The sequence below is a fragment of the Orcinus orca genome, chromosome 1 (assembly GCF_937001465.1).
Source record: "Orcinus orca chromosome 1, mOrcOrc1.1, whole genome shotgun sequence".
Classification (NCBI taxonomy): Eukaryota; Metazoa; Chordata; class Mammalia; order Artiodactyla; family Delphinidae; genus Orcinus; species Orcinus orca.
In genome coordinates, this window is record NC_064559.1 from 32175817 (window position 1) to 32200743 (window position 24927).

General features: G+C 42.7%; 1 protein-coding gene and 1 long non-coding RNA gene across 18 annotated transcripts in view; one reads left to right on the plus strand and one right to left on the minus strand.

The window, feature by feature from the left end:
• Positions 1–81: 81 nt before the first annotated feature.
• Positions 82–4966, minus strand: LOC125963741 (uncharacterized). The gene is made up of 3 exons (XR_007476136.1): positions 4745–4966; positions 1234–1327; positions 82–216 (listed from the first exon to the last, which is right to left on the minus strand). It is a non-coding gene; the product is annotated as an uncharacterized LOC125963741 (long non-coding RNA).
• PPP1R12B (protein phosphatase 1 regulatory subunit 12B) overlaps positions 4010–24927 on the plus strand; it is a 197353-nt gene continuing 176435 nt past the window's right edge. For 16 of the 17 annotated variants that reach the window (XR_007476031.1, XM_049706871.1, XM_033415970.2 and 13 more), the window contains exon 1: positions 4010–4410. Coding sequence is in view for 15 of the 17 variants with exons in the window: in XM_049706871.1 (XP_049562828.1) it covers positions 4120–4410 (291 nt within the window). In the remaining 2 variants the exon portion in view is untranslated. The remainder of the gene's footprint in view (positions 4411–24927) is intronic. The other variant, XM_049706897.1, reaches the window with a different exon arrangement.

The window sequence follows — 24927 nt, forward strand, 5'->3', positions numbered from 1 at the left end:
CACGGGAGGGGCGGCCGATCCTCCTAAACCTGCGGACCGGTACAGTCCGACCGCTGCGGGATTTGTGCGTTCAGCCCGGATCTGCGTTCGGTAGCTGTGGCTCCCGGTGACCGCTGCGTGGGGCGTCCTCTCTGCCCCGCAGACCCGCGCTCTCCAGGACGGTCCGCGGCGCTCCCGGGGCCTCACGTCGGCTGTGGGAGTGAGCCACGAGGGGAGCTGCGAACCAGAAAGGAATCCTGTTACTGTCCAGTTAGCTGTCGGGTTCGCACCTACTGTTAGCATTTACTCAGTGGGGAAGTGTTTTCTGTCTTAATTCTGGAGTTGGCTGCTTATTTTAGTACTGATATTTTCAATTTTAATTTCTTCAATGTCTTCTCTTATTTTCCACCCCAACTGTAACTGTGTCCCAATTACAGTTCTGTCTTCGGAGCTGAAATTGATTACTTTCTCGGGTGGTTTTCTGAGAATCGAGTCTTAAAAATGTCTCTTAGAAAAAGCAGGCACTGTGTTGAGTCTGGTGGAAAGGAGAGATAGTATGATAAAACAAGCAAAGACCTGTAGTTTTGGAAGCCAAACCGAAAAAACTGGATAAAAGAAAAAAGAAAAACAGAAAGAACTCCATGGGCTAAATGTACAGTCTCTGTTTGTCCACCAGAGGGAGGTATGTTAACTGGTGGGAACAGAGGCCACGCTGAAAGGTTTTCATAAGCTGAACCGGTGTCATTGCTTTAAAGAATGGAGTATTCTAATTTGTAGTTCATGTTTTAAGTGTATGGGAAATTATTATTTAATAAAAGTTTCCTCACTTTATACAACAGAGTATGTGCATCATAGCTGGTGCACTTAGTACATTTAAAAGTTCAAAAATTGTGGTGATGGTTTTGTAATGTGTAAAAATACCAAATCACTATGTTGTGCACCAGGAACTGACATAGTTTATAGGTTAATTATACTTCAACAAACAAACAAATCTTATAGAAAAAGAGAACAGACTTGTGGTTTACCGCAGGCAGGGGAATTGGATGGAGGTGGTCAAAAGATACAAATTCCAGTTATAAGATAAATAAGTACTAGAGATATAATGTCCAATGTGATAAATATAATTAACACTGCTGTATGTTATATATGACAGTTAAGAGAGTAAATCCTAGGAGTTCACATCACGAAATATAGCTGTTTCTTTTTCTTTTATTTTGTTATCTATATGAGATGATGGCTATTCACCAAGCTTACCGTGGTCATCATCTCATGATGTATGTAAGTCAGATCATCATGCCGCACACCTTAAACTTATACAGTGCTGTATGTCAATTATATCTCAGTAAAACTGGAAGAAAAAAGTATAAAAATTATGTTTTACTTATACACAGGATTATTTGTCAGGATTTATTCACTTGCATATAAAATATTTTTTTCTTTAGAATATTTAGGAAATCTAAAACGCTCATGTTTGTTTAATGGTAGTAAACAATTGTATAAATTTATTGTTTAAGTTTACTCTCAGAGAGCCCTGCTTGGGGGAAGACGTTTCAGAAAAAAAACTTAGATGATTTTAATTTTGAAAAGCTTTTCATATCATTATACACAGATTGATTTGTTGTTTTGTTTTTGGTGGCATAACTTTTCTTTGGCTGAGCTAGTTAAATTAATTAGATTATAATAATTATCACTGAATTCCGTAATCACATAGCTGGAAGATTCATCTCCTTTCAGGTAGGTTTGCACTTAAATTATGTAAGGAACTTAACTACTTATATTTTTCTTTAAAATCTCCAAAGAGGGTATCATTTTCTTACTACCTCAGGAAAAAAGCAAGTAAAATAGATACAGTAAGGAAGTACTACCTGGAACTTCCTAGTATTGAGACTGAATTCTTCCTATTGAGATTTAAGTTTATACCTCTTGGGAAAGTATGGATTTGACTTGGACTTGGCCAATTTTAGCTTATTTTTACAACTGGAACCAGATGTTTCTTCTTTCCTGATTCTGAATGCGAAAAGAATACAGCCAGAAGAAGTATAACATTATCGATCTATGAAAATTTTACCCTAGTTTAAAAATCCTTATTAGAAAACCGGTATGTAAAATATATGGTCCAATTATACATACTTTTTTTGAGCCGATATTGTGTACCAGGATCATAATGTTAAAATGGTGCACGTGGATTGCTGTCAGAGATCTGTTTCCTGAGATTTCAGCAATTTGCTGAAATTTGAAAACTTGCCCTTCTCTTACTTTCTTGTTTCCTTGCCAGACTAGCAGAGTTCAGCTAATAATAGTTTCTTGAAGAGGGTTAGGTTCCTAGCTAAGTATTATTTCCTATCTGGTTTAATATCAATATTTCTTTTATTCTATAGGGACAGTTCTATTTGAGAGCTTGTGAACAATTTTAATTATCAGCAAGAGGCTGAGTTGGAATACGAAGAGGTTCCATGCTGACAAGTTACAAAGTAAACCTCATACAGAATTTTTAATTCCAATAGATGATGAGGCATGAGAAGTTCTATGGTGACTCAATTAATGCAAGGAAAATATGGCTATATAAAGTATACAGTATTACATCTTTTTATGCACATTGTTCTTCACAGTTCTCAAAGATGTATGACTTAATTAGTATTTATAAAGAATTCAAGGATACCTAATTAAAGCATATATGGATAGACGTAGTATTATTAGACATAATAATTTACATTTATATGTCCCTTTTTCATTTGATTCTTGGCTTGTCTCAGGGGAAATTGAGGCACATGATAGAACATAGTAAAGTTTCCCTTTACAACGACCTAATCATTTTTGCAACATTATTTTAAATGAAAAACTTCAACCATACAGGAAAGTTCAAAGAACCTAATAATTGTATATGTTCTCTATCATAATGGAAAACAGTTATGTTTTGTCCAGGGCTAAAGCCCTGGGGACTTAAAGTTACTGAGTCAACCTGACAGGTTTTAATAACCAAGTTCACTGTGAATATGAAAATGGCCTGCGTGCTGCCTTAGGAATTTAGGACGTGCATGGTATTTTTTTTTTAAGTGAACTATAGTTGACTTACAATATTGTGTTTGCACCATAGTATTTTTTTGTAGCTTTGGGAAAAAAATCATGGAAGACGGGATATATGTCCCACATATGCCTCCCAAGTAAACTTAAGATCCATGTAAAGGGTAGAAGAGGAGAGAGACAGAAGGGAAATTAATATTTATTGTGAACTGGTATACGCACAGAGATAGTACTAGATATCCTTGCATGTATTATCTTATCCGCTCCACACGACCACCCTGTGAGTTTGTTTTTTTTTTTTTTAATTTTTGGCCGCGCCGGGTCTTGTGGGATCTTAGTTCCCGAGCAGGGATTGAACCGGCGCACCCAGCCGTGAAAGCGCCGAGTCCTAACCTCTGGACCTCCAGGGAATTCCCTAAGGTATTATTATTCCCATCTTACAAATCAGGGTCGGAGAAGTCAAGTAACTTGTTGGGAGGAGATCTGAACTTGAATGCGCTTCCCACTACACCTGCGAGCATCAATCCCAGGATCTCTTCAGGGCCACCTGTTAATGCGTTCTAAATTACAACGTTAATAAAGCTCTGCATTTACAACCAGGACACGGTTTTGAGAGTTTCGGGTACTTTCCGTCCAGTTTTCCCCAATAGAAAGTAGGGATAATTACCTACCCCTTTTCCACTTCAAAAGACTGACGTGATAGTTAGGGAGCCGAGATTAGCTGTAAGTCAGAACAAGAATAAACTACGACTCCCAACAAGCCCGCGGAGGTGCCTCGGGCGGGGGACAGCTCCCGCTTCGGGGCAGAGGTGACCCCGCGCGTCCGCGGCCAAGCAGGGAGTCCCCCCCCTGGGCCGCGCCTCTTTCCCGATGCATCCAGGGACTTGTAGTTCCCTTTGGGCGCGGGTGCGCCCGGGGGAAGGGGGGCGCGCGGATCTCCTACTACAAAGTCCCTTGATGCAACCGGGGCTTCGCCGCGCCTGCGTGCTGAGGCCGCGAGGGAGTGCGGGCGGCGCGGGCAGCGGAGCAGTAAAGATGGCCGCGCGCGGGTCTCCGCCCTCCGCTCCCGGCTGAGACGCTTGGCGGCGGCTGCGGCGGCGGCCCGCAGCAGCGGCGGCGATGGCGGAGATGGAGCACCTGGGCGGGAAGCGGGCCGAGTCGGCGCGGGCACGGCGGGCCGAGCAGCTGCGGCGCTGGCGGGGCTCGCTGACGGAGCAAGAGCCCGCCGACCGGCCGGGCGCGGAGCTGCCGCCGCAGGCTCAGCGCGGGGGCCCGCGGGTCCGCTTCGAGGACGGCGCTGTGTTCCTGGCCGCCTGCTCTAGCGGGGACACCGACGAGGTGAGGCGGCTCCTGGCCCGGGGCGCCGACGTGGACACGGCCAACGTGGACGGCCTGACCGCCCTGCACCAGGTGAGCGCACGGGGCCGGTGGCCGAACCGCCTTCCGCCCCCCCCGTGGCAGGGGTCCCCGCCGCCCGGCAGTGTCCGCATCCCGCCGCCCCCAGTCGGCGCGGTGTCCCCCGGTGCGCGCCCGCGCCGCCTGCCCGGTTCCCTCTCGGAAGCCGGCTTTCCGTTCTCCCGGGAGCGAGTCCGGGGTCGGGCCGGGGCTGGCGGGTCTGGGTCCGCGCCGCGTCCTCTGGTTTGCGATGGTTCGAAGGCAGCTTCCGTGTCCCGCGGGCCCAACTCGCGAGCCCCCGACCTCACGCTCTCCCCGCCAGCGTTACCCGCGCCGGCGGAGAACCAACCTGCGGAATCACCTGGTTTGCTTGATGCTCGTGGAATAGTCTTTCTTTCTTTCTTTTCCCCTAAAGCCCCCTGTGGAAATGACACGCCCCGGATCGGGCTGTAATCTGTGGACTGTGGGTAACTTGACAGTTAGTTCTGTGCTTGGTACGAACACCTTCACTTTCCCCCTCTTATGCAACCATGTTCTGTGTGGCTGTCATGACTAACTCCACCCTCCCTCTCCACGTGGAACTCCATCAGTTATTTCGGTGAGCCGAGAGCTGGACACCCACTCTTAATCTCGTTTTCCTTCTGCTGTCTGTGCAAAGTGGATGTGTTGGCATGAGAATCCGCTTATAAATAATAAAGTTCGCGTCATACCACTTACCTGAACATATTAGCCAGTACCTTAAAATTCGTCCTCACCATGTTTGCAGTCCTTTTTTTTTTTTTCAGATAAAAGAACCTTCTTTTCAACCTGTTATATGCATTTCTTCATGCTCTTAACAGTGCCCCACCTAAGGTAGCAACCAACATTTGTGTAGTCCTTTGCTTTTAAAAAATTATTTTATATGTCTTACTGCATGTAATCTCAGCAGTGATCCTTTGAAGTAGGTGTGGCAGGTAGTGTTGTTATAATAACCGTTTTACAGTTGAGGAATCTGAAGCTTAGAAAATGGTTGCTTGTGCGAGATTACAGGGGCGAGAAGTTGCACTTAGGCATGGATTTTTCAGATTTAAGCTCCAGAGCTGTATATCTCACCTAATAAGGAGCTGAATATAAATAAGATGGACACAAAAGAGTGTAACCGAAAGTGGGGTCCGGCTGCTCGCAAGCCAATAAAGAGGCAAGTTTGGTGGAAAGGAAAGTTTGCTTTACTTTGGATGCCAGCAAGTGGAGGGGGGGTGGGGCAGAGGGTGGACGCCTGCCTAAAGGCCGACTCCCCCCACCGACAATCAGTGGCCAAGAGCTTTTACGGGGGAGTTTCAGGGATGTACAGGCAGAGGGAGGGGGCTACATGCAGAAACAGCACAGTCAGCTCTGACAGTCATCTTGAAATTGATCATCGGTGGTCTGATCAGCGTCATCTTGATTGTTTTTAAGTACAGTTAGGCTTCAGTTCCAGGGTCGGTTTGTTCCCATTTCTTGAGGCCGGTTCTCAGAATTGTGGCAGCTTAGGTCATGGCTACAGCCTGGTCATCATGTAGTTAACTTCTTCCAGCTGGCGGGGGTTTCAGTATCTACAAAGTAAACAGCTCACAGGATATGGCTCAGAATATTATCTGTAGCCCTTGAGGAGGGACTGAAGGTCCTTGACCATGCTTAAGGACTAAACTATTATTATTTGGTCTCCTTTGACTGTTTTCCTTTGTTTCTGCATTTTCTCACTTCTCTGATTAAACTTATTCTTTGACTAAAGTTATTCCACAGACAAAAGGCAGGCTGAGGACATGGGGGGCATAGACCATAGGGTCCTTCTCTGTTTCAAGAGAGCCACGTGCATTATTTTAAATTTCTGAGCCCTTTGAGAGGATGAATTTTTAGTTTTCAGATGTATTTGGGATGATGAGATTGAGGTCTAGATTCTGAAAGAAAACACTTGAAGGGGTCCTAGAGGCTAGAGGAGTAGAAACCTGTTTCTAGTCTCCACGTGTTCTTTATTGAAGCACAGTTTTCTGAGTATAACTCAGTAGCCCTGTTTCTTTTAAGGTGACTCTGCCAGCTGAGCCTGGCCCTTACCACACACATTTTAACAATGCTCTGAGAAAAAAAACAAAAAACAAAAAACAATGCTCTGAGAAAAGCACCTACTTTGAGGTTACTCCTGGTAGGTCTCCTTCCCACACCAGGAAAGCAGTTTTCTGACCCCTTTTCCTGAGACTGGTCCCCTTAGTGTCTTTCTTTCTCTCTTAATTACCACCCCAGATTGTGAAGTGCAACTTCTCTCAGTTAATATTCTTTCACATTCCGCAATCTTCTGAAATAGGAGAGGAAGAGATGACAGCTGTGGAATTTTCTTTGAAACACCTCCCGGTGCACTATGGCATTCCTCCCTATTTACAGGGCTGGTGGTGAGTTGAGTTGACCAGGTATACTCAATACTAGGAAATTCAGCTAAAGATTAAGCTGCTTGAAGATGTGAGATCAAGCAAACCTTATGTTGAGAGACCGTCCCTTTGCTTGAATCAAGACAGGGGCTTATATTGGCTCAGGAATCCTTTTACAAGTCAGTTTCTGCAGAGTTACAGTATGTTTCTCCCATGTCTGAAGAACTCTGAAGATACATACAAGATTATTTTCAAAATGTGAGGCTGGAGCCGCCAGAGGCTGAACAGCCATCGAGTGAATGACTGCTTGTCCCGTGAAGCGGAGAGTGGTACACTTCCATGAATTACTTAGTTAAAATACCCCCCTGCTGTACAAGTGTGATGTGAGCTCTCAGGATGACTGCTTCCAATCTCTCTTGTTTTGGCCGCAGCCTCCTGACCAGCTGTGGACTATTACCTGGGCACATTGGAAGAAACTCCCAGAAGATGTTGGGGGGATGAGTTTTCTTCGCCCACAAGGTTACAATAGATGTTTTGCACTTCAGGTTGTGGCGCCTTGATGCTCCTTTTGACTTAGAGACCTTTCTTTCTTGGCAGCCTTTGCTTCTGCCACGAGGTGCTTGAGTCAAAGATAAGCTCCAGGGGGCCTATTAATAATGCTTGAAATAGACTGGGATAAGAAATGTCTCAAAGATTAGGCCTACTCTGATGAAAGCCTTGGAAACTGATGCAGTCTAACCAAACTTGGGCAAATAAATTAAGATTTGGTGTGTATGTAGAGCCATCAATGAAAAGGGCGTTAATCTGATTATGTAACCCTTGGAAGCACATGTTTGCTCACAGAAGAATTCCCGTTTTATTTATGTGTGTATATTACAGGGCATGAAATGTGGGCTAATAATTCTGTGTGGGCTGGTGCTTTTAAAATTTTCCTTTTATTTGTTTATTTATTTTGTAAGGTCGATTATTAGCACCTATCTTGTATCCTTAGCATTATGATCTTGGGTACTGTAGGTCCAGGTACAGGCTCTTAGAACTGTATCTACCAAATTATCAGGGTACTGAGAGGCAAGTGCTTGCCTTTGGAAAGGAGGTTTTCTGGGACTTGTTAAAATGATGCCCGCTCTTCCTTCGGAGTGTATTATATTGGCACATATGTTTATGCGGGTGTGGGGAGGGCACCGATGTCAGTACACGTGTATCTTAACACTAGGTCAGGCTGATCAGTCTTCATTTGGAGGGATACCTAGGAGACTAGAATGATACTGTGCTTGACTCAGAATTCAGGTTGGTTTTGTAACAGTCTTAGAGTCAACGTTTGGACCCTCAGGGTCACCCCAGACTGGAATTCAACTCCTAGCAGCCTCTGTCATTCTAGAGCTGCCTCAATCTGACCCTGTATCCTCAGGGAAATGAAAATTATCTATTTCCCTGGAAGAGAGGTGGAGGTAGGGATAGATGAGGGAAGGAAGAAAGACAGAGCAGTTTATATTCAGAGGGAGACAGAAGAACACTAAGATGATTACATGTTCAATTCAATTCCAAATAGTATGTATGTGTGCCGACTTATAAGATAAAACTTGTATGCTTTTTTTAATTGGGGTGTAATTGACATTTAACATTATATTAGTTTCAGGTGCACAGCATTTGCTTCAATATTTGTGTGCACTGTGGAATGATCACGGTAATAAATCTAGTCACCATGCAAAGTTAGTTTTTTTTCCCTTGTGATGAGAAATTTTAAGATACACTTTCTTGGCGACTTTCAAATATGCACTACAATGTTATTGAGTGTAATCACCTTGCAGTACATTACATCCCTGTGATTTATTTATTTATTTAACTTTTTATTTTGTTTTGGAGAATAGTTGATTAACAATGTTGTGATAGTTTCAGGTGTACAGCAGAGTGATTCAGTTATACATATACATGTATCCACTCCTTTTTCAAATTCTTTTCCCATTTAACTTGTCACATAATATTGAGCAGAGTTCCCTGTGCTATTCAGTAAGTCCCTGTGGGTTATCCACTTTAAGTATAGCAGTGAGTACATGTCAGTCCCAAGCTCCCTAACTATCCCTTCCCCCACCCTTCCTCCCTGGTGACCATAAGTTCATTCTCTAAGTCTGTGAGTCTGTTTCCGATGACTTGTTTATTTTATAACTAGAATAAAACTAGTATTCTTAATCTTTTCTCTTTTATTCCAAGTTCATTATTTACTTGTCTTATAGTTCCATGTGTGAAGGGACTTATCCTGTATATTGGTGAATTTTGCTTAGTGTTAGGGGCACAAGGTAATCTGGGATTAAGAAAACCTGTTGGCGTCTTTCTTATTGTGGATCTAGAACAGTCATCCTGAGTCATTTTGGTAGTTTACCTCTTCACATTGGTTAATAGGAGGCCTTCAGAACATGTTGGCCACCTGGCCACTTGCCTTATGAGTATTTGTCTCAAGTTGCTGTGCCATAATGGAACTCAAAGCCAGATTTGGAAATTAGGTTTATTTTGATGGTGGTTTTTTTTGGGGGGGGGGTTGGGGGAGTACAGATGCAAGTGACTTGTATTTGCTCCCTAGCCAAATTTTTGTTCCCCATTCTTAAAGTCCTGTAGAGTAGCTATATACTATCGTTTGGGCTTTGGAATCTTCTCAGTGAGTATTTTCCAATAGCCAAGCTGTAGTTTGTGTGTAGATGGCGCACAGTTCTGCTAAAGGTAGAGGGCTGGACAGGTCTTATTGGTAAATTAAAATTGAGTCCCTGCTTATTTTTATATTTTTAAATTAAAGTGTACTTTATATACAGTAAAATTCACCTTTTACAAATGTAGAGTTCTGACAAGTGCACACAGCTGTGTACCCACCACAGTCATGATACGGAGCACGTTCGTTGCGCCCAGGGTTGCTCTGTGCTCGCGGCCGGCTCCTCCTCCCGCCCCCAGCCCTTGGCAGCCCTTCCTCAGTTTCCTGTTCCTGTAGCCACGATGCCATGTAGACGGATCGTACAGTATGGAGCCTTTTGAATCTGGCTGCTTTCGTTTGCTGTCATGTGTTGAGGTTCATCCATGTTGTTGTGTGTGTCTGTAGCGCATTGGTCTTTATTGCTGAGAGATGTTCCGAAACGTATGGATGGACCACAGTTTGTTTATCCGCTCACCAGTTGAAGGACGTTGAGGTTATTTACAGTTTCTGGTAATAATGAATAAAGCCACCATAAACATTTGCATACACATTTTTGTGTGAACATAATTTTTCATTTCTCTTGGTTATATTCCTAGGAGTGGGGCAACTGCATCACGTGGTAATGAACGTTTAACTTTAAAGGAAGCTGCCAAGCTGTTTCCCAAAGTGGCCCCACCATTTTGCTTCCAAACAGCAGTGTCTGAGTTCTGGTTGCTTCCCGTCCTTACCAGTACTTTGTGTTATTTTTTTTAAGCCATATTAATAGTCATGTAGTGGTGAGTCATTTCCAATAACAGTTATAATACTAGTAGTAGTCGTAGTGGCAGCAGCAGTAGGTGGTAAAAGTACTGATCATAGCTCCCACTATTTATGATGCTATTTACTCTGAGCCAGGGACTGTTCTGTGTTCTTCTGATATGTTAACTTGTGAGTAATACTCAGAAGAACTCACGAGATATGTACTTTATCATTGTCTGGATTTTACAGAGATGGGGAAACTGAGACACTGTCCAGGGTCACACAGGTAATGAATTGCAGAGCTGGAATTTATTTAAGCTCAGATCCCCAGTGGACACCTGGAACCGCGTGCAGTGTGGAACCCTGTATGTACGTACCCCGGGTGGGTTGGAGTGCTGACCCTGCGAGAGAAAGCCTGTGTGTGTCTTTACAGCCGGTCCTGCATTGCCAGGGCTCCACATCTGTGGATCCAACCACCTGGGTATCGTCCAGTGCTGTAGTACATGTTTATTGAAAACATCTCCCTATAAGTGGACCTGCACAGTTCAAACCCCTGCTGTTCAAGGGTCCATGGTACTGTTATTTCCTTACTGACGGGTGGGCAGTGTATGCAGACTGGGTGTTCTGGACAGGGTGGGGCGGAGCGGGTGGACGGGAGAGTTCATCAGCTATTCTGAACGGCAGTCAATTTAAAACTTAGGGATTGCTTATTTCTGGAATTTTCCATTTGGTATTTTCTGACGACAGGTGACTGAGGAAAGTGAAACCAGGGCTAAGGAGGGGGAACTACTGTATATGTTTGCTGATAGGCACAGTTTCTGCCGTCAAGGAACTCAGTCTGGTTTGGAGATAGATAAATAAAAAAACAATTCCTTTTAGAGGGGTACATTGTATGATTCACTCCTAAGTGGAGGGACAGAGGAAGGCAGTTCAGGGTGAGAGGCAGGAATGGGTGTGGTGTGTAGGCAGAGGGCGCAGGGGAGTCCCTATGGACGTGTCGGGAGGGGTGGGGATGGGGGGGATGCAATCCTTAGTAGAGAATGGTGGGTTTGAGCAGGAGAGGTAACCCAACCATAGCAGTGTTTTAGGAATAGGAAGCTGTAATTGGATTTCAGAATGGATGGAGGGACAGAGATGAAGGAACCAGCTGAGAGAATAGAGAAGAGAAAAGTGTAATACAGTTCTAGCCTGAGTCTGAGAGACTTGTGTTATTCAGACAGGAATAGGATTCAGTCCCGCATTGGACTGAGCTGCTCTGAAGACATCCACATAGAAATATCCTGTCGACATCTGTGTGATTCAAGGCCCGTCATCACCTCCCATCTAGGCTCCGGTTCTCTCACATTTAAAATGAGAGACTTGGATATTAGCATAAAGGTGAGAGTTGAAGGGATGAGTGTGAAGAGGATGGGGTAAAATATGAAAGAGGAGAGCAAAAAGCACAATGCGGTGGCAGCAGAGGAGGCAGAAGTTCCGGTTAGAGCTGTAGGGTAGGTGGTAGGTGGAGTGATGCCCCTCAGGACCTAATCCTCAGGACCTGTGGCTCTTACCTTACCTGGTAACAGGGCCTTTGCAAATGTAACTAAATTTAGGATCTCGCGCTGGGAAGATTTGCCTGGATTATCCAGATGAGCCCAATGTCATCTGAAGGGTCTTTGTGAAAGGAGGCAGAACGGTCAGTAGTAGGAGATGTGATGGCAGAAATGAGGCTGGAGCCGTTGAGGAAAGGGCCAAGAGACAAGGCGGGCGGGCAGCCTCGTGCAGCTGAAAAGGGCGCGGGGACAGAGTCCTCCCTCAGAGCCTCCAGAAGGAGCTGGCCCCGCCGGTGAGACTGACTTTAGACTTCTGACCTCCAGATCTGTGAGACGGTGAATACATGTACTTTTAAGGCACTGAGTTTATGATCATTTGTTGCAGCAGCAAGAGGAAACTAATGCAGAGGAGAACCGAGAAAGCACAGTGATACTGAGGAGTTTCAGGAATGAATGGTCAATAATGTAAAAGGAAATGGAGGAAGAGGCCTGAAAAAAACTTAGATTTGGTCATTTATAATTTTTGAAAGAGCAGTTTCAGTGGGAAGGTGTTTTGAGGACTATTCATGGAGATTATATGACATTTTTACTATTAGGGATAACTTGTTAGTCTTTCTGTTGACTTTTGGAAGGGGAAAAAAAAAAGATCTACCATCAGTGTGATTACAGCTGTAAATTAGGGCCCAAAGTATATGAGAAGACTCCTAAAAGGCTGGTTTCCGGTTAGTTCAAGAGGTTTCATAATTTATGAGTGACGAATATTTTAGGATATTAAACCTGGCACTAGAGGCAGGAAGGTTGCATTCCTGTTACTGAAGGGCTGACTAGCTAGTTTAGGTTATTTTATTTCCCAGTTCTGCTTTGGCCCATTTCCCACTCATTAGCACTGTCACTGGAAGGCAGCCTTAGTGGAGCCGTGACAGGGAGGTTAGTGCCAGCAAACTGTTTCACCTGCTGTTTATTCTTTCACATTCATTTACTGAATGAATAGATGTGCCGGACTCTGTGCTTCTTGTTACATAGCAATTGATACATCTTAGAATCTAAATAGAATTTGGGGAATGCTCTCCAGAATACCTGGTTACTGTTATCATTTATAATAGGAAATTGGCAATGTAGTGATTTCCTTTCTTCCTTCCTTTCTCTTTCTTTCTTTCTTTCTCTCTCTTTCTTTCTTTCATTTTTGGCTGCATTGGGTCTTCGTTGCTGCACACGGGCTTCCTCTAGTTGGGGTGAGCGAGGGGTACTCTTCCTTGCGGTGTGCGGGCTTCTCATTGCCGTGGCTTCTCTTGTTGCAGAGCATGGGCTCTAGGCGCGGGCTTCAGTAGTTGTGGCACATGGGCTCAGTAGTTGTGGCACACGGGGCTTAGTTGCTCGGCTGCATGTGGGATCTTCCTGGACCAGGGCTCGAACCTTGTGTCCCCTGCATTGGCAGGTGGATTCCCAACCACTGCACCACCAGGGAAGTCCCATATAGTGATTTTCTATTTTAGCATTCTGGCTTTTGGAGGTTGGAGGGGAGTATTACATTCATCAGCATTTGCAACTGTTTTCATCTGTACTTGAGGATGAAAATGATCCTGTTTTCCTAAAGATGGTGGAAGAGGGAAGTTTGAGATCTTTAATTAATCTTTAGTCGTTCAATAAATCCAGATAAACGATCTCGACCCAGAGTTTTGTATAAGGCAAAGAATTGAAAACACATTTGGGTTACTAAACAAAGCTCGCTCAAATTGTTGACTCTTTTTGGCTTTGAATTTATTTCTTTTTCTGCTTTTGAAGTATAATTTAAAAATGTTTCTTAGATTTTAGATTGTAACCAGTTTGAGTAAATTTGGGGGGCTTGAAGTTTTATCAGGCACGCAGAGTGTGTATTTGTTTCGTAAGTCAAGTTAATTGGAAAACTGAAGCCTTAGTTTTCAATATTGAAAATTGATCTGTATGTAGTTTCTGATGCAGTGTTGTACTACATTGTACTTATGGAATGGGTTTATGTAAGAATTTAGAAAAGATTTAGTTCTTAGTATACTTAAACATCATAATACCGTGGCAATCTGTTGGAATCATGTTCTAATGCAATTTTCGGAAAATATTTTACAGTGCCACGCTCTGAATATCCATGATATATCTGGAAAAACCTGGCTTTTACATATGAATTTTTGGTCTAGTGACCTACTTTCTTTTCATTTTTAAACTTTTAAATTATGGAATATTTCAAAATACAAAAATAGAATAGTATAATGAATTCTCAAAAGTTGTCAACTCATTCCCAGTCTTGTTTCATTTTTAGATCCTTCGCTCCCCATCCCCAATATACTGGATTATTTTACAGCCAATCCTAATTATCACATAATTTTATTTGTAAATATGTATTTGTAAGAGATAGGAATTTAAATAAAAACAATTACAATTTCATTAACACACCTGGTATTCAGTAGTGTTTAAATTTCCCTGGTGGTTCATGAATTTTTTTTTTTTTTTTTTTTTTTTACTGTTGGTTTATTCAAATAAGGTCTGCATTGGTTGATAGGTACCTTAAGACTCTCTTAATCTATAGTTTCCTCCTCGTTTTTTTTCCTCTGCATTTTATTTGTTGAAAAACTGAATTATTTGTACTGTAGAGTTTCCCACAATCTTGATTCTGCTGACTGCATGCTTATAATGTTAACATGTTCCTTTGTCTCCTGTATTTTCTATAAACTGATGATAAGATCCAGAGATTTGATCTGATTCAGATTTGAATTTTTTGGCAAGAGTACATCATAGGTGGTGGTATATACTTCTGTCAGGAGGTACCTAATATCAAGTTATCTCTTTGTGGTTTAGTGGCCATTGGTGGCCTAAACAGAATTTTGAAGTTTCAAGCCAGCCTTGACTAGACCTGAATTCTATTAATCAATACATTCTTCTAATCATCATCACATCTCCCTGTGTTGACCTTCTACTCGGGATACCAAATACCGGTTCAAAGCGTGTAAATTGTGAACCTTGTGAATAAATGGCTCACACAGGTCAGGGTAGTGTATTGACTGTGCACGGCTTGACGTGGGGCTCGGCAAATACAGATCAGTGCCTTCGTGTGTAAAGATTTGTCAGTGACGAGGACCGTGGGGTAAACTTTATCGCCTTTTCAAATCTGTTTCATTAACTCTTAGCTGAAGTTCCCCCTATTTTGATATACTGTTCAAAGTTCTGGTTCAGTACTGTGGTTTCTTGCCCCCCAATGTGTCACCACCAGCCCTTGAGCTTTATCATAAAAGACAACTTCGAAGGAAAGGATCCAAAGAAAACTAAAAAGTAGAGTAAATTGGCTGTACGGGGAGAAGAGAGACTTCCTTCCCAGGGCCCTGCCTTATAAGGGGGGAGGCGGGAAGAGAGGAGTGTCCATTCTGGGTGTATCAGTCAGCTGTGGGCAGATGATGCGCTCATCTTTGAAAATGGAAGTGACATTTGGAACATTCAAATGGAGACTGGGTTGGTCGGCAAGGAGAGGTCTGCCCTTCTAGTTGAATGGGAATTTCACAGCAGGGTGTATTGTTTTACAGACTGTGTTTTATTTATATGGGGCATTTCATGGGAAGCAGGTTTACTCTCTTTCTGCTTCTCTGCATTTTTCCAGGTGTCTTTTTTTAGTTAGTTATTTTTATTCTTTCATTCATTCATTTTAAAAGTCGGCTGGCCTAGCTATGAGATGTGGCTCTAAAGTGCCAAACACATTATGTTTGGGTCCTTTGGATGCAGCTTCACAGTTTTGTGATCATGCCTCTCGTATTGAGGCATGTTTAGATTGTCCCCTCTTGACGGTAAATAGCATGGAAAATGAGGTCAGAAGAATGACTCATCTCACTGTAAATCACCAGGGGTGATGGAAATGGTTCTGAAGGGTCACCAAGCTGCTTTTCATCTGCTGAGAGCCTTCTTCCCTGCTGGAGAGCTCCCGCAGCACAGGGGCCAGGTGAAAAGGCCCATCCTATTCGCGTCTCCCGACTGCCGCGCTGGGCACAGGACTGGCGTCAGGAGAGTCTTCCTGCTGGGACTCTCAGTGCTCAGTGGGTATTTGTGGCAGGCATGGACTCATGGTCATGGTTGGCACCAGTTGTCAGGTGCAAGGAGACGCTGTGTGCCTTGCTTAAGCTCTTTCTTTGCTAACGCCCGTCCCCGACAGGATCACCAAGGCTCAAGGGTTTTGAATGGGAAATAACTTTGAAGCATAAGTCAGTATCTACATTATTGTTACGAAGGCTATTACTGTATCTTCTTTTTCTTTTTTTTTAAAAATATCAAAAGAAGAGAAATTTCCCGTTCTGTCTCCATAACGCACTTCTGTGGTTTGGATCTTTAAAAATTTAAATGATCCTTTATTAAGTTTTTTTGGGTTTTTTTTGGGCCAAGTATTTATTGAGTACTTCTTAGATGCCAGATCCTATAGTAGATGCTGGGATACAAAGATGGCATAGTCCCTGCCCTCAGGGATTGGGAAACTCACAGGTTTAAACACACAGTCTAGTCCATATTGCTCCTGTTAAGCGTTGACTCCATTTCCTATTACCCTGTTCATAGGAAAAGTGCGGAGAGAGTGTTGATCATTATCTACAATTTGCCTTTGTATATTTTTAGATAATCAGCCATCTCTGATCCAGTCTTCTTTATTCTGATCTAATACCCATCCCTTTATTTAAGATCAGTTTCCGAATCATTAATCATTTTGCTGTCTCTTCTGTGGATTTCCTAGCTCTGCAGCTCCCTTTGGCCTCACTGGCTCAGGGGTAAGAGTCAGTAATGGCTTCAGCTCTGGGGGCTACCACTAGGGGAAAAGACTTGTTAGAGGGGCACTTTAATGCAGAGTTGCAGGACTGGCCATATATATTGTTTTGTTATAGGATTATCAAGTTTCAGGACACCATAGCAGAAAGAACCTTAGAGGACAACATCTTATCCACCTTTGTCATTTTTACAAATGAGCAATCTGAGGCCTGGAAAGCAGCTGAAAGAGTACCGTAAGCACGGAACAGAAATAAAATATGATGAAATGTTTTATTTATAAAACAAGTCAGATTTCTGCTTGATATTCTTCTCTGTCTCTGAAAACGTGGTTGTTTGCAAGATAACTTCAAGAAAAAGCAGAATGTTCTCTAACTCCTTTTGAACTTTTGAAGAAGGATGATACCATATGGTTGTATTTCTCTTTAAAAAACTTCAATATAATAGAAACATCATGGGATAATTATTCACATTCCAAGAAAATGAATCTAAGAGTTCTTTTAAGTATTGGTTTCCCATTTGACTTATTCATCTGTATATTTACTGCTAAGCAACATAACATTAAAATGAAATTATATAAAAGAAAAAACAATTCATTAGTACACCATTAGTACACAAAATGATTAAGATTATGAGCTTTGGAATCGGATATACCTGGGTTGTAATCCTGGTTTTGCTACTTACCTAAGCTTTGTGTTAAGCTATCTGAACTCAGTGCCTGATTCTTAGGAGGCACTTGGTGAAGTTCCGTCAGTCCTAAGACGAAGACCACGGTATTTAACGAGGCCTTACTGTGACCCACCGGGCACTGTGTGAGCTCATCCCCTGTTATCCCTCGGAACTTGTCTCCCCCTTGTTCTGTCACACTGGCTGCCACTGCAGCCACCCTGGCCTCCCTGTTTCTCAGGAACCCCAGTTGCTGCTCTCCCTAAAAGGCCTTGCATCTCTTGTTCCTTCTGCCTGGAATCCTCTTACGTCAGATATCCCCATGGCTGGCTTTTTTTTTTTCTTTAGACTTCCGCAGAGTCTTTATTCAAATGTCACCTTTGTAGTGAAGCATTTCCTGGCCATCCTATCTAAAAATGATAGATGAACTGTCCTCACTTTCTCATTTTTAAAAATTGAGGTATATTTTACTTGTAGTAAAAATGCATAGATATTAAGTCTGTAATTGATGGGTTTTGAGAGTGTATACAACCACGTGCCCATCACCCAGATCAAGAAACAGGACATTTTCATCATCCTTGGAAGTTCCTCTCGAACCTCCTTTCCCCAGGGAATCATAGTTAGGATTTCTATCATTCTGCATTAGTCTTGACTGTTCTTAAAATGGATTATATTGTGTGTACTGTTTTATGTTTGGTTTCTTCAACTGAACATGTGTTTGAGGTTTATCCATTCCTTTGTATGGCTGAGTAGTATTCCATTGTGTGACTATTCCACAATTTGCTTATCCTCCTGTTGATTGACATTTGGGTTATTTCCTCTTTTGTTGGTGTCCATTATGAATAAAGCTGTTATGAATGTTGTTCTGTAAGTCTTTTCATAGACATATGTTTTCATTTCTCTTGGGCAAATACATAGGAATGAAATTGCTGGGTCCTAGAGTTGTAAAATTCTAACTTTATTAACAGCGTGCAGTTTTCCAGTGTGGTTGTAGCATTTTACACTATCCTAGCCATGAATGAGAGTTCTGTTTGCTCTGCATCCTTGTTAATTTTTGATAATGTCAGTCTTTTTTTGTTGTTGTTTAGTCATTGAATATTAGTCATTCTAGTATTTGTGTATGGTTATCTCATTGTGGTTTTAATTTGCATTTAGTGACTAATAATGTTGAATACCTTCTCAGTATTTTTTGGTCATTTGGGGAGAGAGAGAGAGAGAGAAGTGTCTAGTTCAAATCTTTGGCACTTAAAAACATTTTTTGTCTTTTTATTGATTTGTAGACATTCTTTATATTTTCTGGATATAAGTCCTTGTTTTGATATGCATTATAAATATTTTTCTCCCTGTGGCTTGTTTTGTCATGTTCTTATCTTTTTCTTTAAATAAACCTTTTATTTTAGAGTGATTTTAGAGTTACAAAAAAGTTGCAAAGCTAGTTCAGAGAGAGCTTGTATACCCGTCACCCAGCTGCCCCTAGTGTTAACATCTTACATAATGATGGCATGTTTGCCCAGACAGTATTGTGTTGTTTTATTGATGTTCTGAATGGCGTTTTCCTCATATTATCTAACCAGTTTAAGCTGCTTTTTTAAAAATTTATTTATTTATTTTTGGCCGCATTGGGTCTTCACTGCTGTGTGTGGGCCTTCTCTAGTCGTGGGGAGCAGGGGCCACTCTTAGTTGCAGTGTGCAGGCTTCTCATTGCAGTGTCTTGTCTTGTTGTGGAGCACAGGCTCTAGGCGCGTGGGCTTCAGTAGTTGTGGCACGTGGGCTCAGTACTTGTGGCTCGTGGGCTCTAGAGCGCAGGCTCAGTAGTTGTGACACACGGGCCTAGTTGCTCCGCGGCATGTGGGATCTTCCCAGACCGGGGCATTGAACCTGCGTCCCCTGCATTGGCAGGCGGACTCTCAACCACTGCGCCACTAGGGAAGTCCCTGGCAGGCGGATTCATTTGTTTTTTTCTTTTGTTGTTTGTGCTTTTAATATCATATCTAAGAAGTGATTGACTAATCCAAGGTCACAAATATTCACATCTATATTTTCTTCTAAGAGTTTTATAGTTTTAGTTACTACATTTTGGTCTTTGATCCATTCTGAGTTAGTTTTTCATATGGTGTGAGGTAGAGCTCCAACTTCATTCTTTTGCATGCAAATGTCCAGGTGCCTCAGCACCATTTGTTGCAAAAACTCTAAAGTTTAAACCTTTCCTTTTCTGGTCTGCATTTTTTGACCAGAACCTCAAAGAGTGTTGAATAATAATAGTGATGGAAGGCATCTTCCATCTGTTGTCTGTCTTTATTTAGGATGTCTGTCATATGTCTCCATTAAATATGATGTTTACTTTGTTTTTAATAGCTTCTTTTGGTTAAGCAATTTATTTCTAGTTAAGGTTTTTAAAAACCTTTTTTATTGCAAAATTTAATACACATACAGAAAAGTATATGTAAAACAAAAATATATAGTCAATGGATTTTTATAAAGCAAAGGCCTGAGTTACCATCACCTTGGTCAAGAAATGAAAGATTATTTGCTAACTGTTCTAAGATCAGGAATGAATATTAATTTTTTGATATCTTTGATGTTAGAGCCATTAGTTAATAACCCTGGGAAGTTTAAAAGGTATTTGAGTCATGTCACACATAGTATGCTTTAAAAGTGCCTCTGGGCTTCCCTGGTGGCGCAGTGGTTAAGAATCTGCCTGCTAATGCAGGGGACACAGGTTCGAGCCCTGGTCCGGGAAGATCCCACGTGCCACGGAGCAACTAAGTCCGTGTGCCACAACTACTGAGCCTGTGCTGTAGAGCCTGCGAGCCACAACTACTGAAGCCTGTGCGCCTAGAGCACGGGCTCCGCAACAAGAGAAGCCACCACAGTAAGAAGCCCGCGCACCACAACGAAGAGTAGCCCCCGCTCGCCGCAACTAGAGAAAGCCCGCGTGCAGCAACGAAGACCCAACACAGCCAGAAAAAAAGTGCCTTTTCCCCCCAGAAAAGTGCCAGTTATCAACTGTAGTTTAGCTGAGCCACTGAGGCTGCCGTGATTTAACATTTCCAGGAAGATCTGTTTTTCTCCTCAGCTTTGTAAGGGCCATCCACCTGCATTCTCGTTGTCTGTCCTTGGATGGCTCACAGGTACCTCAAACCCAGCATATTCACGGGTTCCTGTGTTTCCTCTCTCAGTAAATGGCACCTCCCTCTACCCAGCTGTTATGCGAAACCTGGGTAACATCTGTGGCTCCTTATTTTTCTTGATTCGCTTGTTCACAGTTACTGTGTGTTAGGTGCTTATTAGGCCTGAGGGTGCGCAGGGAACAAAACAGACATGGTTCTCTCGTGAGCTTCCAGCCATCAGGTCCTGCGGATTCATCTCCTACATGTCTCTTGAGTCTGTCTGCTTTCATTTGGTCTCTTTTTCATTACTTTAGTTCAAGCCTTTATCTCTCACCTGGGTAATAGAAATAGTCTGCTGAGTGGTTTCCCCGCTTCTCCTCGTTTCCTCTGTTTCCTATACTTCAGCCAAGAGTTGCTGAACATTGCATACTTCCCTTAAAACTGTTAAGTGGTTGGCATTGCCCTGTTCTCTAGTCTCCTTCTCACCATTTCCAACTTTGGATTCTGTGCTGCAGCTACATTGATTGTCTTTCATTCCCTCAGTTATGGTGTGTTCTCTTGTCTCCCCTTTCCCAACCTTATTGTCTCTCCTCTTTGCCTGCCCATCTTTCAGGTCTCAGATTCAAGATCGTTGCTTCTAATTCCCCCCGCCACCCCGTGGCTTACCCATACTCTGTTTTCCCATGTTAGGTGCTTCTCCTATGCTTTCCCTTGGTATCTTATAGCTTACCTGTCATGGCACTTGACATATAGTCTTATAGTTTCTCATTTAATTGTCTGTCTTCCCCTAACTAGACTGTAAGCTCTGAGAGGCCAGGGACTGTGCCTAACTTATTCACCATTATGTTAGCTGCATCCACCATAATATCTATTCAATTTTAGACATTGGGAATAACTATTTATTCAATGAATGAATTCATGAGAAGAAGCTGGTGGTGGCAAGGGAGGGGCAGTGAGTTGTTCCAGAGACTAATTTAATGAGAATAATCAGAATTGGAATTTGGGTTCCTATTTATAACTTTCTTTGCTGCAAAGTATATGATTTTCTTTCTTAATAATTGATTCTTATTTTAGATATTTTTTGTTTTGTTAAACTTTGCTTGGTTAGGTCTTAGAGATAATTAGGAATTGGATATCATGTTCTTACGGATTTTAAAGACCAGCAGAGCAAGGAGGAGAGCATAAAGCAGGATTTTAGATGCTGAAAATATTGCAGCATTTAGAGCCTTGACCTACAAGCAGTATGTCGACATGAGAAGTGCAGCTGTTAGGAGTGTCTCTGATATAGAAAGTGTTTGCAAAGCTCGGACGATTTGCTGTATTAGAAGTACTACAGCTTTTATATCAGCTTGAAGCAAACTCTAAATTGAATGAATTGGTACAAATATCAGAGTTGTAATAAGAATAAAACAGATGTTTTTTTAGTACAGTTTGGGGATTGGAATGTAAATTCGGTCTTGTACGTAAAGATAAAAGACTTGCATCCTTTTAGAAATTATATGTGAATTAAGTAAAATTAGTCTTTATTTTTATTTGACATAAAAATTACCCTGGAAGTTGTTGTATGTAGTAGAGTAATATGGAAAGAATCATTAAAGTTTTTTCAATATAATATAAAGATTAAATAATAAAATAGGATAACGGACCAAACCAGAATCCATCAAGGACGATGTGTCTGTTCTCTTTCTGAATGCTGGGTGCTGCTGCTCTGTGCCCCGCACGTGCTGCACGTCCAGTAGGGGAAAGAGTGAAAGAAACGTCCTCCTCCCTCAAGAACTTGTATGCCTTTGGGTGAGATGAGGCATTATTGCATGAGAAAATAATGACTAGCTGTTTAAGATGGGGTGACTGGAATGAATAGACCATTAGTGGGGGTGTTCTGAGGAAATAGGGGTTACTTTCAATTGGAAAGGGCACAGTTTCTGGCAGGTTGGGCATCTCATTACTGCTTTTTGAATAAAGAGACTGAATATTTTAGAGCAGAAGATCAATGTGAGAAGGATAGTATTTTAAATGACTAATTCGGTAAGATTGTATTGGATTGAGAATGGAGAAGCAAAAATTAAGATGCACAGTAGCTTATTAGAATAGCTTCTACAGCAATAGTGAAAAGGGGTTAAGAGAACAGTAAGGTATGAGTAGGCATGTAGGCAAAACACAGGATGTTGAGACTTACTGGATGTAGAAAGCAGGTGAAGCCAAAGTCGGAGACAATTTTAAGATTGGGAGAATAAACTGAAATTCAACAAATATTTATTAAGCATCCATTGTGTGCCAGATACTGAACTAGGTGCTGGGGGAAATGGTGAGGAAGTCCTCTCTGGTGCAGCTTTTTCTCTACACTGTGCTGTGACAGACACGGGGAAGGCACGAGGAAGCTGATGCGGGGCAGAAGCAGAGCTTAGCTTCAGGCATTTACAGCTTGAGGGAGGATTGTGAGATGCCAGACCACTAAGGTGCATTGAACACTTGGAATTCGGAGAGGAGTTTAGGGGCTGAGGCGTATTTTGAAGTCGGAACCGTTGGACTGGTGGGAAGTCCACTGTTATCACAGCCACCCTTTCATAAGTGACCCCAACTTCCTGTAGTGTGCGCTCTTCACAGCACTTACGCTGCCTCCTCCTGGCCCCGCTTTCCTAAGCTCCTCAGAGCGCAAGATGAAGTTGATCCCATTTCCTCTTGGCTGCATTACAGACATGTGGGTGTTGTATTGAAGAAGCAGCAGAGTAGTCAAGAGCGGGACTCTGGGGCCAGACCGTGCGGATTTCAGTCCTGGTCCTGCCACTTTCGAGCTTAGGCAAGTCCCCTAAAGCCTTTGTGCCTGTTTCTCCGTAGGTAGAATGAGGATGATGAGCCTTTCAAACTCATGGAGCTGTTACGAGGAGTAATTGAGTTAATGTATGTGAAGTGCTCAGAACGCTGCCTGCCACCAAGAGTGCTTATATATGTATCGGGTAAACGAAGTGAAAGGCCTTCCTCTGGGCCTTTGTTACCACCTGCCAGCGTTTTCATCATCCCCAGGGACGCCGCGTCTCATTTTCGTGCTCCAGCCACATCTTCACTTTCTTTCCTAATAAGAATGGTGACATAATCATCATTTACTCAACAACAACAACAAAGACATGTTCAGTGCCCCTGTCTGTCCCTCCAGACCCTCTCTGTTGTCATTCCTCCTTCCAGCCTCCTTTTAGAGGCTGGTACCACCCTCCCTGCCTCATCTGGAATGTACTCGGTCCACCGTCTCTTCTCGTGTGCCCCACGCGCCTCTCCCTTCCTGTCTCCTTCTTTTCTTTAAAACACCTCAAGTTGTCTCCATTCTTAAAAATAAAAATGGCCTCCAAAAGAACTTTCTCTCTCTTTCAAGCCACTGATTCATCTTTTTTTCCTTTGTCCTCAACTTCTCTTTAAGAAGTGGTGTATAACTGCTCTTCTAGTTTAATTCCTGCCATTCTACTGAGACTGCTTTCTTAAAGGTTACCACAGACTTCCTAAAGGCCTCACCTTATCATTCTTCTTAGTTTCTTTCCTTTTGGACCATTTTATAATATTTTGTCCACGTGATTCCTTTTATCAGTGAAAACTCTTGTCCTTTGGCTTCTGAAGCATTGCTTTCCCAGCCCTTCTCTAACCTCCTGAACGAGCCTCCTGCACTTCCTTTACTCTAACCCTTCACTGCCCACTCTGTTCCCAGATGTCCATTCTCAGCCACTTTTCCATCCATCATTTCTCCATTTGTAACCTTACCCGCTCTCCCAGGGCCTCATCCGTAGCTTATGCACGAATGGTGTCCAGATCTGTCCAACCCTGACCTCTGTCTAGTTGATCTTTTTTCTGGACTCCAGATTTACATTTCTAACTGTCCACTAGACATCATGATCTAGATGTGTTACTCAGGTTTATCTTAGTCTTGGTATTTCCAGAGCAAAACTGTTTTCATGCCAGTCACAAACTTGTTCCTCCTGTCTTGTCCTCGGGGGAGGAAATTATCATCTAAGACATCGGTTCCCAGTTGTCTGTCCCACGTTGCTGCCTGACTGACCGCACGAGAATCATCAGGGGCACGTGTTGAAGACAGAAACTCCTGAGCGCAACCCTCCAAAGCCCTTCACTCGGTAGGTCTGGGGTAGGACCCAGGGACCCTTTATTCTGTGCTTATCCATATTGGGAGTCACTGACGGAAACTGGGATTTGCTCTCTCTCCGCCTTCCCCTGTGATCTGCTGAATCATCAGGACTTGCCAGTTCTGTCTTTTAAATGTCTCCGTTCACACTGTTGGGACCCTGTTCAGGCTGTCCTCTCTCCTGTGAACTGTAGGCACATGTTTTCTGAGTGAGTGCTTGTGGAATAAATGAGTGCATCATTACTGTAGTGTGCTGTAGGTCTGCCTTTTTCTAATTTCGCACATTCGCAGTCCATTTTAGTAGTACCTTCAGAGTTATCTTTAAAATACCAATCTAATAATGCAACTTTAATTTAAAACATTATCAGTGGTTGCTAAATCTAACTATATACCATAGTGTTCATTAAAATACGGATGCCTGGGCCCTACCTTTGGAAATTCCAATTCGGTAGCTCTGGGGCACAGCCCAGTAATCTATATTTTTACCATGCATCCCAGGCAATTCTGAAGCAGCTTTGCGTTTTGAAACCCTTGGAACGCAGGTAAGAAG